Source organism: Panthera leo, chromosome C1 (assembly GCF_018350215.1).
Source record: "Panthera leo isolate Ple1 chromosome C1, P.leo_Ple1_pat1.1, whole genome shotgun sequence".
Lineage (NCBI taxonomy): Eukaryota > Metazoa > Chordata > Mammalia > Carnivora > Felidae > Panthera > Panthera leo.
Genome location: NC_056686.1, coordinates 9,374,961 through 9,389,113, shown reverse-complemented (window position 1 = coordinate 9,389,113; position 14,153 = coordinate 9,374,961). Strand labels below are relative to the sequence as shown.

Sequence of the window (14,153 nt, the reverse complement as noted above, 5' to 3'; positions counted from 1 at the left end):
TTAGCTGGGCACCTCAGCTGGAAAGGCCTACGATGACCAATTCCAAAGTCATTCAGACTTCAAGAAAGCTACAGTTGAAAAAGCAAAGGAAACCAGGAGGCAAAAACACCTAGCTTCTTCAACATGACTCAGATCAGACAGGAGCCAGCACCTAGGTGGATGGCAAATGACTCAAATAAGGTCATGTGGCTCAGTTGTGTCTTTTAATTCTGAATGAGGAGGAAAGGAACGAGCTAATGGGTCATGGGTCACAGCAGAAAAGGGGTGTCGTCAGTTGGATCAGGGTTACAATGCACAGCACCTGGCCAATCACGTGGCCTTGAACCTTACCACAAAGAGACAGGAAGTGAGCAATGTTATTAATGATTCTGAGCCTCAGTGTCCACATCTGTAAAATGGGCTTAAGAGTATCTACTTTGGGTGCTCCTGGGTGGCTCAGTTGGTTAAGCATCTCTTGGTTTTGGCTCAGGTCATGATGTCATGGTTCGTGGGTTCAAGCCCCGCAGTGTGGACCCTGCTTGGGATTCTGTCAGTGTGGACCCTGCTTGGGATTCTCTCTCTCCCTCTCTCTCTGCCTCTCCCCAGCTCCCTCACTCTCTCTCTCTCTCTCTCTCTCTCTGAAAATAAATAAAATAAAACTTAAAAAAAAAGAAAACCTACTTTGTAGAATTCACATGAGGAACACACGAGCTTGTTGGGGGGACCATAGCTGGTGTATTACATTAAGAATATGCAGATTATGACCTGCTGAGTGAGGAGGTGTGAGCCTCCCTCGTAGGGTGGGCAGGCAGCTCCCTCGGTTTCCTAGCTCCGACCTTGGGGATGTAGAAACCTGGGGGTCTTTTTGATTGAAGGCGCAGTTTCAACATGCTCACACAAAGGTAGTAAAGTCTCAAGATTTATTGCTTATAGATCCCAGAAATGGGGTTGTGATATACAATGAGCCAAGTCCTCTGTTTCAGGTCTCGAGTGAGCAGGAGAGAGAGCAGGGTAGTAAGCACCTGCTACTGATAAGGTGGCTGTGGCAGAGGTCACTAATTTCTTGTGGACTCAACCCTACATGGCTATTTTTAAAGGTGGCCCAGGAAAAGTAGAGTGGGAACTTACAGCAAGAATCCTAAGCTCCAGGTTCTTATCTGAATGTCTAGCCTGTGGGTGTGAGCAGGGCTGTCATGCTGGAAAATGCCAGAGTAGCAGCTCGAAGCAACTGCTTTCTTATCACAGAGCAATGGAAATTCAAACCCAGAGGTTCTTCCAGCCCCAAAAACGTAACTGGCTCATCTCCCTTGGGTATGGTCCTCCACTGGTTCACATACCCCCTGCCATCCCACAGTAGGAGAGCTAACCACCCAACTCCCCAGAAGGCCAGCTGAGTCAGAGGCAGCATAAAACAATGAAGGCCACATTCCAGGAGAGGAGCCTACCCAGACTCAGCTCAGAGACCTATTCTAGAAGGGACCATGCTCCTCAGATCCCAGTGCTGCCCAACAGCTGAGGGGCCACCAGACGAGGTGCTTTCAGTGAGTGGTTCTTAATTCTCCAACAAAGACACCTGCTGGTCTCCTGCTGTGAATGGATTGAGGAGCCACCAGATGGGATTCCTCTCTGCCCCATGTTTCAGCACGAGCATTCATCTGAAAGCCAGTTAAGGTCATGCACGGGGGTCTCTGTGCAGTAGACTTGGATCTTGGCCTATAAAAGCTGCTAGCCAACCTGAAGACCAGGTAGGGCCAGCCTGGGAACCTGGGCCATCCCTTTCATTGGAATTTTTTTAAACATTTATTTATTTTTGAGAGAGACAGAGACAGAGTGTGAGCAGGGGAGGGGCAGAGAGAGAGGGAGACACAGAATCTGAAGCAGGCTCACAGAGCCCAATGCGGGGCTCAAACTCACGAACCGCGAGATCATGACCTGAGCTGAAGTCGGAGACACCCAACCGACGGAGCCACCCAGGAGCCCCTTCTTTGGAATTTTTATTCCTCACGGACAAGTGGCCAACTTGTTGAGTGGTCCTTGACATCCCTTGCCACATCGAAGTACTCTGATTCAGAGTTCATTTAGCTTCTGTGGTAGAGTAAGCATCGATGTCCACCCAGCAGAGTTGGCACTGATGTCCACTCAGTAGAGTAAGCATCAATGTCCACCCAGCAGAGTTGGCACTGATCTCCACTCAGTAGAGTAAGCATTGATGTCTACTGTAGAAGAGTGAGTGTTGATGTGAGGAAAATATTCTCTCCTTCCCTCATGCTCAGTCCAAGCACTGGGTGGAGTTGATCCCATCCTTCACTCCAAGGCCAGTATGGGACTTAGGCCTGGCCAGTCAGAACATTCCATTCCCTTAGTTGTGGCACCTGGACACACCACCCAAAATGCCCACAGAGCTATTGAGTTACAATGTGGCTTCTTCTGGCATGGCTGAGAATGAGGCAAGTCTATAAGGACGGACTTGACTCTAGAGAATGTAAGTATGGAGCTGCTCAGGGCCACCCATATGCAGAGGTGAAGGTGAAGTAAATGCAGAGGAGAAGAGAAGGCAGCTGGTGGCATCGTCTGAGTTCCTAGATCAAACCATACCTGATTTATCCTTGGAATTCATAGCTACATCAACCAATACATTCTTTCCCTGATTTAGGCCAATTTGAGTTGGTTGTGTGTCTTCAGACAGAAATCGTCTTTGCTAATACATCTTCAGCCCTTTGGCTCCTTTGACTCCAGGAGATCCAGAGCTCCCTGGCCAGATGGCTCTTGGCTATCTTCATCAGCCTCTAGGTGCCAACCACTATGGAAAACCTATCCATTCTGTCCTAACTCTTCAAGCCCAGACAGTCAAAACTCTGAGCACAGAGGCAGAGGAACAGCAGGAGAAATGTTACTGTGTACCCACAAGGAGAGAGTGACACCAGTTTCCCACCTCCATTCAGCAGTCTAGAACATCAGAGCCCCATCCTCTGAGCTAGGCTGAAAAAAGCCCATGGGATTGCACATGATGCCCGTTTCATTCCAAGGCTAGCCAAGTGCTACCTACAGCCTACATCAGCCTGAACTCTCCCTCAGGGAAGCCACAGGCAACCCTTACATGATCATTCACTCTCTCCAATGGCCACTGCAGCTCAAGTTTTCCTGACCACGAACATGAACAGAGTCCCACCCTCCCCCCAAACCTGTCTCTCCTACTGCTCTCCCTTGAGACATCAGAAACATGCATTCTGCAGTTCTAGAAGCTGAAGCGAGAAGAACATGGCAACCTCGACACCCTCCCCAGCCCCACTCAGCCTCACCTACATCACAACAAAGAGTCCCATTGGGGAACCAGATCGTGGCTGAATGCACACTTCCGCAGCTCTAACAGGAAGGAAAGACGGTCACAACTTATTTAGAAAATGGACCATGGCATTTAGAATCCTCGTGGAGCAGGGGAATTGCAAGTAGCCCATATCAAAGGTGCTAAGCACTCCGTGGAAACCATCCTCCATGTGGTGCCATGTCACCGGGACTCCCAAGTCCTCCAACCGCTTCTTGAACAACAGTGAATGGTCCCGGAGAAGGTCATACTCACAGCTCACAATGCAAGCCTCGGGGAGCTGAGACATGACTTCATCTTCTGCGATCAGGGGTGAGTTCATCAAATCCAGAGCGAGGTTCGTCTCCAGGTAGGCAGCCTCGTTTAGGGGCTCACGGGGCATCGGCCGGTAGCTTTTCTTCTTAAACCTCTCCGGGATGTTTTCTGCACCCAACCACTTGCTGTACTTTTCCCAGACTTCAGCAGGCAAATGGGCACCTTTCATGATGGTGCTTTTCCAGGACGGGTTGATGTCCAGGTAACAACTCCAACAGTAGAAGGCAAAATTCCAATTGAGCAGTGGGATATTCCTGTTCTGCTGATAGGAAGGGGATTGAAAATCCACAGCTTGGAGGATGGCGTAGACCAGGATCTGAGCACGGATCTTGGGGAGATCTGGACAGTCCAAAAGTTTTTGACAAACTATCGTGGCCACTCCCCCTCCCACACTGTCACCACAGACCACGACCCGATCTGGATCCACCCCATACACATTCAGGGACTTCAAGAAGTGGATGGTGGCGGCAATACAGTCTCGTACCGCCACCGGGAATTTATGCTGGGGCAGGCGGCGGTATCTAAAAAAGAACCAAGGAACACAGTTTATGCTCATCGCCCTAGGAGAGCCAACAATACGTGTCTAGCATCCCTTAGACCAAATTTCATCCACTAGTCTCTCTTTCTGAAGCCCAAGAAGGTGAACTCACGGTATGAGCCTTCCATGAGGTGATAGGCATGAAGCCTGGCACACAGGATCCGTGAGTGGCGGTTGCTGTTCCCTCCATCTCAATGACCCTTTGGGGGACAGGCTGTGACCACGAGAGCCCTGCCATCTGCCTATGGGTCAACAACTTAGCAATCACCAACATGAACCCCATCTTTCTGAACCTACCCGTGGGTCCTTCCCTGGCTCACAGCTGTCCCCTTTTCTTATGATTCTTGTATGAGCAACTCCAGATTTGCCTGGGTTTCAATTCCAATTAACCCTGCCGTGCTTGCAGGTTTTGTGGGAGGATCTTGCAGACATAAATACCACCAGGGGCCAGCAGTTAACGTACGGGTCTCCTCCAGATCACCCACGTCCACTCCGGACCACTGCTGTCCTAAAGGTGCACCATGCACGTACTGCCATGGAGGTCAGCAGCGTGGCATGCGAGACCTCCCAGTTTCTCAAGAGATTCCAGAAATCTGGGTGTTGTGAGAAATGTTACCATTTTAAATGCTGGTCTCAAATTTAAAAAAGAAAGAAAAAAAAATATTCTGTGGGACCCACGAACTTTTGCCAACCAATCCCATCGCGATGCCTCCTCTTTTAAGCCACCCTGAGTTCATGCCAGGACAGCAATGTTTCTACTCTAAAGCCTCATCTATCTTGGATTCATAAAATAATTCTGTTGCAGAGATTTGCTGGCATACTATAGTGACCAGAGTTGTAAGGCATATCATGGCCAACACTTGGATCAAGACGTCTACCCCACTGCAGACACGGTTTGGGAGCTGAGAACTGTAAAGTGAGTGGTTTCTCTGGGGTCTTCTGCCTCATCCAGGACCGATTTCTGTATCTTTCACTCTAACTCAACCAGCTGTGCCACACGGAAGCTGGGAAACGTATTCCCACCAAGACATTGGCATTGGTACTGCTCTATGGAATGTGCATTTATTAAATTTTTTTAGGAGCAGGAGTGGGGAGGGGCAGAGAGAGAGGAAGACACAGAATCCAAAGCAGGCTCCAGGCTCTGAGCTGTCAGCACAGAGCCCGACGTGGGTCTCGAACCCACAGACCGTGAGATCATGACCTGAGCTGAAGTCAGATGCTTAACCAACTGAACCACCCAGGCACCCCTGGAATGCGCTTTTAAATGAAACCGCAGGGAGTGTGTTATGCTAAGTGAAATAAGCCATACAGAGAAAGACAGATACCATATGGTTTCACTCTTATGTGGATCCTGAAAAACTTAACAGAAACCCATGGGGGGAGGGGAAGGGAAAAAAAAAAAAGAGGTTAGAGTGGGAGAGAGCCAAAGCATAAGAGACTCTTAAAAACTGAGAACGAACTGAGGGTTGATGGGGAGTAGGAGGGAGGGGAGGGGAGGTGATGGGCATTGAAGAGGGCATCTTTTGGGATGAGCACTGGGTGTTGTATGGAAACTAATTTGACAATAAATTTCATATATTAAATAAATAAATAAATAAATAAATAAATAAATAAACTGCAGGAAAGATTAATCAGGAAGGAACCATCCTGCCCCCTTGGGACAAGGTGTCAGGTGGCAGGGGAGGGAGGATGAGGCCACTTGACCACAGTGACCGCTCCTCTTATGTGTCCACTTTGCCCGGGGAGGGGCCACCCCAGGTCTCTCCTGCCCCTGCCCCGTGTCTCACCGGGGTGGACCTCCCTCTCGGGAGCACTTGGGAATTCTACGGCAATGGCCGAGGTTGCCTGTTACCGTGCAGGGCACTGTGGCATTTCGCATAGGAGGTGCTAAGTGTCTAGAACGTGCTTCTGTGCCACCAACAGGGCTCATGTTTGCAAAGCCCTGCACTTGATCTACCCAGAGAAGACCACTCCCCACACAGCTTCCGGATGTTACCATGCACAGAACGCCCGAGGGCCACCCACAGGGAGGAGTGCTGTTCTCTGCCTCTCCCTGTCCCTCTCCTCACCGCTGCTCACAGCCCATCATCCCCTGCTCCGGTGTCCTGGTGTCCCTGCATCCCCCTGCCCGCCCCAAGCCCGGCTCTCCACCCCCCTTATCCAGCACCACCCCTCCGCCTTTTACTCACCCAACTGATAGGACCACTGAGCCACTCTTCTTGGACAGATGACAGCATATGACATGATGGGTTTCTAGAAAATAAAAGGTATTTAACATTCACTAGGAAGATTAGTGGCCTCCTTTGCCAGCCATCACCATGAGCTTCCCCCTTCTCTCTGACAACCACCACAGACAGAGAGCTGGGGCTGATCCTAACAAGGTTTTGCAAACTTTCTTTCCAGCTGTGGAGCAGTCCTTCCTCCCCACCTTCTAGAACTTCTCCTCTGAGATCCTGTCTGAAGAACTTCCTCTAAGATGTCCCCCCATCCCCATTGATTCTGCAATCCATTCAAAATATCCGAGATGCCGTTTGCCATAGAGCACAGGGGTGCGAGCTCTAGATTCAGACCGGAGCTCACATCCCGACTTTGCCTCCTTTTAGCTTGAGCCGAAGTAGTCTGGGGCAAGTGCCTTCACCTCCTTGAGGCTTGACTGCCACATCTGTAAAATGGGTACAATAATAATAACAGGGTTGTTTTTGGGGGGGTGGTTAATGAGATAACTATTACATAGAGGGCTTCCACAGTGCCTGCTGTGTAAATATTAATTATTAATAATATTTATCAATACCTACTGACTGTTACCGCCATCCATTATGCAGACCAAACCAAAACCATGGTTGCATCAAATCCCTTACTCTCAAAAGCTACCGCAGTGTGCCTCTGACATTCCACCGTTTAGAAGGCAGGGCTGAAACCAAATAAAAGGGTTTTTTCCCTTGAATTCATGGGGCACCAGTGTGTGTGTGTGTGGGGGGGGGTAAGATAATAAAACGGCCTCAATTTTGAGTTTTTTCTGTCATTAATTTTCCTCAAATTGTTGGTTCTCCTGTCTGTACCAGAATTTGTCTCAGACGATGGCTGGTATGAAACAAAAGGACATGTGTTTAGCTATTTCCACTTTTTAAAAAATCCTATTTCCAACTGAATAGAGGTGCTGGTTGTAGAACACTATGAATGTACTAAACACCACTGAATTGTACACTTTAAAGTGGTTAATTTGGGGGCGCTGTGTGGCTCAGTCAGTTAAGCATCCAGCTTTGGCTCAGGTCATGATCTCACAGTTCACTGAGTTTGAGCCCACATGGGGTGAGTTCGTTGAGCCTCACTTCGAGCTCCACACTTAGGACTCACTCACTCTCTCTCTCTCTCCCTCTCTCTTTCTTTCTGCCTTTCTCTCGCTTGGGACCTCTTCCTATCAAAAATAAATAAATAAATAAATAAATAAATAAATAAATAAATAAAAATAAATAATTGGGGTGCCTGGGTGGCTCAGTCGATTGAGCGTCCGACCTCTGCTCAGGTCATGATCTTGCAGTTCGTGAGTTCGAGCCCCGTGTCGGGCTCTGTGCTGACAGCTCAGAGCCTGGAGCCTGCTTCAAGTTCTGTTTCTCCCTCTCTCCACCCCTCCCTCATTCACACTCTTTCTCTCAAAAATAAATAAACATTAAGAAAAAAAGTGGTTAATTTTATGTTGTGTGAATTTCATATATATATATATATATATGGATATTTCATATATATATATGGATATAAACATATCCATAGATACACACATATACACATATGTGTATATGTGAATATATACACATATGTGTATATAGGAATGTAAATAGAGCATATATATGAATATATATATTTATATAGCATATGTATATATGAATATATATGTTGCATATATAGGTCTCCTTAGTTCCAGAAAGAGATCAGTACCTTGCATATCTTTGCCACCTGGATGATCTGGGACCCGCTAACTGTCCGGGTCCTACAGCGGCTTATAGACTGGGGTGCCACCTCTTGCTGGAAGGTGGGTGGCCACCCAGCTCTGCTCTGGGACTGTCATGCTATGGGTGGGGTCTGAGGGAAAGACTCTTACTCAGGCTCCCCAGGACCACCCCGCCGCCGTGGTAGAACACGATGCCAGGCCTGGGGATGCAGGAAAACGCTTTGGGCTGGTACAGCTTCACGGGGATTGTCCCGTAGCGGAGGTCTGTGACCACGACATCCGGATCCTCCTTCAGTGGCCTCAGATCATGCATGAAACGGACAAATCGGGGCATAGAACAGATTCTCAGTTTCTCAAAAATCATCCCCTGTTGGTGAGAGAGGAGGAAATGAGGCCGGAAGGATTTCAGTCTGTGCTGCGCTCGGGTGCAGCCGCCACCCGTGCCCCCAGCGGAGTGGCTGGAGGGCAGGCTGGACCACGTGTCCACGTGCACCCTTACGACACTGCAGTAAGTCCACCCCACCTTGGCCCACGCTGCCCCCTCATCCTCTTTCCCCAGACAATTGACACCCGGTCCCACAAACCGAGCTTCTGGCCACCCCGTGAGGGTCCCTCTCCCCCAGAACACCCCCAACCGTGGCCTGGACGTGACCTCTCTTCCCGGGGCAGGTCCTCCTGGACCAGCCCAGCCCATGCAGCCGTCCCAAGCATCAGTTGCTAGTTTTAAGACGTGATAACTACACTGTGGTTATGTTTTTTAAAAGGTGAGGGCGTTCTGGTCTTTCAGAGATAATGACTGAAACCTTTTGGAGAAAATAATATGATGTCTGAGGTCCACTTCCTGAGAAATGAGAAGGGGGAAAAGGTGGGGGCACCGGTGAAACAAGATTGGCCAGGAGTCAGCAATCAGTACTGGGGGGAGGGTACGTGGGGCATCTCCATAGTTTTCTGTCTCCTTTGGTACATATCTGAAAGTTTGCATGATAACAAAATAAAAGTAAACAAAGTGGTCTCTCACCCAGGCACCCTCTTTCTAGTGGTTCCTAACCCTCTCTGCACCAATGCCACTTTGGCTTTCCGCGATGCCTGTGGACCTCGTCACAGAATGTTTTTGACACCTAAAATAAAATATGTGGGATTACATATGAGCACACAACAGCGAGATCTAGCGGCTGGTTTAATACCATTATTACTTCGAAGAAATGAGGCATCCGTGCAATTTTTCACCATATCTGCGATAGCTGTAATACGCTCTGGAAATACGCGGGATTCCTCTTGGTGACAAAGCCCCAGGTTGTGCTGTCACAACTGTGGTCTGTCCCCTTCATTCTTCATGGAAGGGAACCCCGCATTTCCTTTAGAGGTGAGTGAAAATGGAGCGTTTTTTTTACCCCACCCACTTTCACGGACCCCTTGTCTTCGGTCCCCTTGGGGATTCAGAGAACCCCGGATGAAGAAGCCCTCTTTCGCTTTGCTGGAAGCACTCGCCGCTCTGTAAGTGGATTGGTTTATAGTGGTTTTGCCTGATTCTTCTCTCTGTCTCCCCACCAACACTGCCACGAGACTATAAGCTCCCTGAAGGCAGACTCTATCTGGGACTTTATTTCTCTTGCCCCTCATTGATCCCAGAGCCACAACTGGTGGACGACACATCGTAGTTACATGACACATCTTTGTAAAAACAAAAAAACAAAACCAAAACAAGCAAACAAAAAAAAAGCAAGTCAACAAACAGTAATAAGGCTAATACGTATTGAGGGTTTCCTTTATGCCAGGAATTGTAACCTGCACTCGGGACGGTTTAGCTCATCGCAGCCCACAGCATGCTATGGAGTCTGGACTAGTATTTCCCCCTCTTTTGCAGATGAGGAAACTGAGGCACCGTATTTGGGAGCCCAGACTACAGACTATGAGGGTCAAGGTCAGGAAAGCCAGGGGACAAATCATCAGGTCTTGTGAAAGCTGGACATAGGAAGCCTTCGGCCAGTGGGTTCTTCTCCAGGAAGGGGTCTTCATGGGAACAGGTGTTTGCACTTGCTTTTCATTATGTAAGAGAGTTGAGAAAGCCTCAGCCTCCGGGGGGGGGGGGGGCGTTAAGATGGTGGAGCTGTAGGGGGGCCCTAGGCTTGCTTCATCCCTCAAACACAGCTAGATAATGTCAAATCACCCAGGAAAATTGATCTGAGGACTCACACAAAAAACTGCACAACAAGAAGGAGAAAAAGAGGCCACATCGTGGAAGGTAGGAAGGTGCAGAGACGTGATTTGGGGAAGAAAAGAATTGCAGATGCTGCAGAGGGAAGGGAGCCCTGATCATGGAGAGAGAGGACAGAGACTGAGAGACAGAGAGAGAGGGGGAGAGAGAGAGAGCAGGGCCCAGGGGACTACATAAGAAAAACATTTGCCCAAACCATTGACGGGGAAATCAAGAGGGGCCGAACATCGCAAGTTGCACAAGCAGGGGGACCCACAGAAGGCAAAGAAGTCAGAGGCACGGCCCGGTGGGCTTAGCGGTGCTTCAGGGAAGGAGGGAGGAGGCCCAGGAGCGGGCAGCGTGGTCTGAGGATACTGGGAGACACAGTTTTCCTGCTTGGAGTGCATCTGGGAGAGGTGGCACAGCCTCTCAGGGGACAGAAGAGCCCCAGGCGCCCACATGCTGCCCCGTTCACAAGCATCACAAGCAAAGGAACGGAGACAGAAGGGCAGCAAACCTTGGCATTGGCTTTTTGCTGCGCTCTACCACAGACTCCGAGCCCTGCGCGGTCATGCGACTGCCCTTCTGGGACAAACAGGCACCGGCCACAGCACAGTGAGACCCTACCCCAGAGGATCAGCATGGGTCCGTGCCACACTGGGTCCCTGAATTTGGAATTGTGAAACACAGCCGGGTACCTGAGATAAAACACAAGAGTACTGTGCCACCAGGCAGCAGAAAGCCAGGACACAGAGGGAGGCAGGGGCATCTGAGGGACACCTGGGACACACAAGGGAGATTGTTCACTCTTCTGTGAGGGCTTCCTGAGCAGCAGCAGGGGAGAACTCCCTCCTCCAGGTGAGAGAGAGAGAGAGAGAGAGAGAGAGAGAGAGGAAGGACTGATGTCATTCCCCAGCCCATCACACTGCCGGACTTCAGTGGGCAGCACAGCATCACCCAGGGGAAGCTGGAGCCCCTTACTCCAAGCCCCTCCCCCCTGCGCCTTGCAGGTGCTTCTGAACTAGGGCAAGTCCCCCTGAGAGCTAGTGCAGCAGGCCCCTCCCCCAGAAGACCAGTGCAACTCCCCCCCAACACACACACACACACACACACACACACACACACACCAGGTCTACTGATCACAGAACGCAGCTCTAGGGGAAATAGGATCCAGCTTCTTTTAACAAGCAGACTAAAACACACCTAGTTAAAGCTCGCCATACACTAGACAAGGTCCAAACACCCCACTGCAGGCAAGGAGAAGTTCTGCAGAGGATTGACCTGAGGGAAAGAGCAGCCAAAACACAGCAGCAGAGTGCACATGGCATACACCAGAGACCCTTCCTGAAGCACCAGGCCCTGAACAGTATATGAGGTCTTCTTGGTATAGCCATTACTCTCGAGACACCTGGCTGGCTCTGACAGTTAAGCGTCTGACTCTTGATTTCAGCGCAGGTCACAACCTCGAGCTTCGTGAGATCGAGCCCTGTGTCAGGCTCTATGCTGACGGCACAGAACTTGCTTGGGATTCCCCCTCTCTCTCCCTCTCACCCTCTGCCCCGCTCGTTCTCTCGCTCTCTCTCAAAATAAATAAATGAACATTATAGCCATAACTCTCAGGAGCAGGAAACAGAACAGGCTTTCCTAACACACAGAAGACACAGACGTAAACAAAATGCCAAGACAGAGGAATGCATCCCAAAAGAAAGAACAAAAAGGGGTCACGGCCAGGGATCTAATCGAAATAGATATAAGTAATACGCCTGACCTAGAATTTAGAACAACAATCATGAGGATACTAGCTGAGCTTGAGGAAAGCAAAGAAGACACCAGGGAGTCCCTTCCATTGCATAAGAGAGTTAACCGTGTTTTCTGTATTCAGTCTGTCAGCCCTCTGGAAAAGCACAACCAGTCCCCATTGGCAACTTTGACACAATTCTCCCCATGATCTATTTGTATCTATTCTATTAAATTCACACACCAGTAGCAATGAGCAGAATCTGACTATATGACATAAACAGTTTTCCATCTCTCAATAGTAAAAAGATTGTGTGTGTGTGTGTGTGTGTGTGTGTGTGTGTGTGTGTATCTAAAGCTACATTCTGAAGTTTTACTCATTTGTACTAATTTACTAATTGGCTGCATGTGTCTTTGTTGTTGGCTGGTTCTAGCTAGGTAGGTGGTGATGGGGGCTCAAAATCCGCAGTAACTCATTCCTGTCTTCACAGCTTCATAGTGTGTGCTGTGAAGACAGTAAGACAGGAGGCAGGGAGGGTGGGACTGGAATTGATCTTTCTTTCCTGTTAACCGAGGAAGTAAATCTTTTTTCATTTTCTGGCTCTGAGCCCAGTACAGCTTGAGAAACACTAGGAAGAAATTGAGAACCTCTTAGTTAATAGGTTCCCTAATAGGGATCACTCAGATGTGAGAATAAAATGCAGCCAGCCTGTCTCTGCTGCTGCGTCAATGCAACTAGAATCTTCTCATGTGGTTTCCCAACCTCCTCCTTGAACCCTCAGGCGGAGAGGGAACTCACCCATCTCAACAACAGCAGGAAAAGGCAATCCAGGACCCGCAGTTTCACCGGGTGGCCGATGGCTGCAGGGATGTCCGCAGTAAGGAAATGGCTGCAGATTACCCACAGACCAACCCCCAAGAACGCACAGGCTGCCATGAGAAGGGGCAGGAGCAGGACTGCCATCATGCTGTTTTTCAACACAGAGGAGGCTAAGAGAAGAGGCTGTTCAGTGCCGGACACGGTCAGGAGTCAGCAGCCCTCCTCCACTTATACACCACAACCTGCCCTCCCCACCTCCCCATCTCCACAGCATTGGCCCAGCCCAGGTGAGTCACAGACTCAGGTGAGGACATAATTCTAGGGCAGGGCCCATGCAGAGGAGAAAGTGGTTCATGCAGCCTGACTCAGCTGGAAATGAGGGCTCCAAAGTTCCAGCTACACCCTGGAGCACTGCTACGTGAAATGGCCTTGGAGGAGCACCTGGGTGGCTTAGTTGGTTAAGTGCCCACCTCTTGGTTTCGGCTCCGGTCATGATCTCACAGTCTGTGAGTTCGAGCCCCGCGTCAGGCTCCGTGTTGCCACTGCGGAGCCTGCTTGGGATTCTCTCTCTCTCCCTCGGAACCTCACGCACGCTCTCTCTCAAAATAAATAAATAAACTTAAAAAAAAAAAAAAAGAAGTGGCCTTGGAGAAGTCACCATGGATGTCACAAACACCATTCCCTCCACCTGTGCTCTGGTGGCACTCACCCCCTAATTACACTCTGGCCATGCTCGCTGTTCCTTAGTCTGCCAAGGAGGTCCCAGGGTGTTTGTACTTGTGGTTCTCTGTGCAACAGTGTTCCCCGAGATAATGGTTGAGCTCAACTCCTCCCCTACTGCAGGTCTCTGGTCAAATGTCACCTTCTGAGTGAGGCTGTGCCTGGACACCTGATTTAAAGGTATAACTCCCCACCAGCATCCCTATGCCCATCCCACCCTCCACTTCTTCATGGCCTTTATTATCACCTGAAATATCGCATACTTCACTTGTTTGTTTATTGTCTGTGGAGTGGCGCCTCTGTGGGGACAAGAATTTTTGCTTTGTTCCTTGCTTTATCCTCAGAGGCTAGGTCAGGGTTTGGTGCTTAGCAGGTGCTCAGCAAATGTCTACCGAATGAAGCAATGAATGAACAAGCTTTGCCCTTTTCATTGTAAAGCAGGAAAATTTGAGCTTACCTGCCTTTTCAGGTTAGGTTGAGATCGATGTCACCGTTCAAAATCTCCCCTAATGACAAGTCCCACATCTGCAGTAATAATGATGATGGCTGCCCTCTCTTCCACCTCCCCACCATGGTGTCAGA

General features: G+C 49.5%; 1 protein-coding gene across 6 annotated transcripts in view; it reads right to left on the bottom strand.

The window, feature by feature from the left end:
- Window positions 1–3,179: 3,179 nt before the first annotated feature.
- Window positions 3,180–14,153, bottom strand: part of LOC122228195 (arylacetamide deacetylase-like 3) — a 34,920-nt gene continuing 23,946 nt past the window's right edge. For 3 of the 6 annotated variants that reach the window (XM_042953130.1, XM_042953129.1, XM_042953131.1), the window contains 3 exons: window positions 8,251–8,467; window positions 6,344–6,407; window positions 3,180–4,137 (listed from right to left, as the gene is read on the bottom strand). In XM_042953130.1, coding sequence (XP_042809064.1) covers window positions 3,363–4,137; window positions 6,344–6,407; window positions 8,251–8,467 — 1,056 coding nt within the window. In that variant the 3' untranslated portion in view covers window positions 3,180–3,362. Of the gene's footprint in view, window positions 4,138–6,343; window positions 6,408–8,250; window positions 8,468–9,118; window positions 9,219–12,830; window positions 13,133–13,560; window positions 13,722–14,153 lie in introns of those variants that run through there. The other 3 variants (XM_042953132.1, XM_042953133.1, XM_042953128.1) reach the window with 3 other exon arrangements.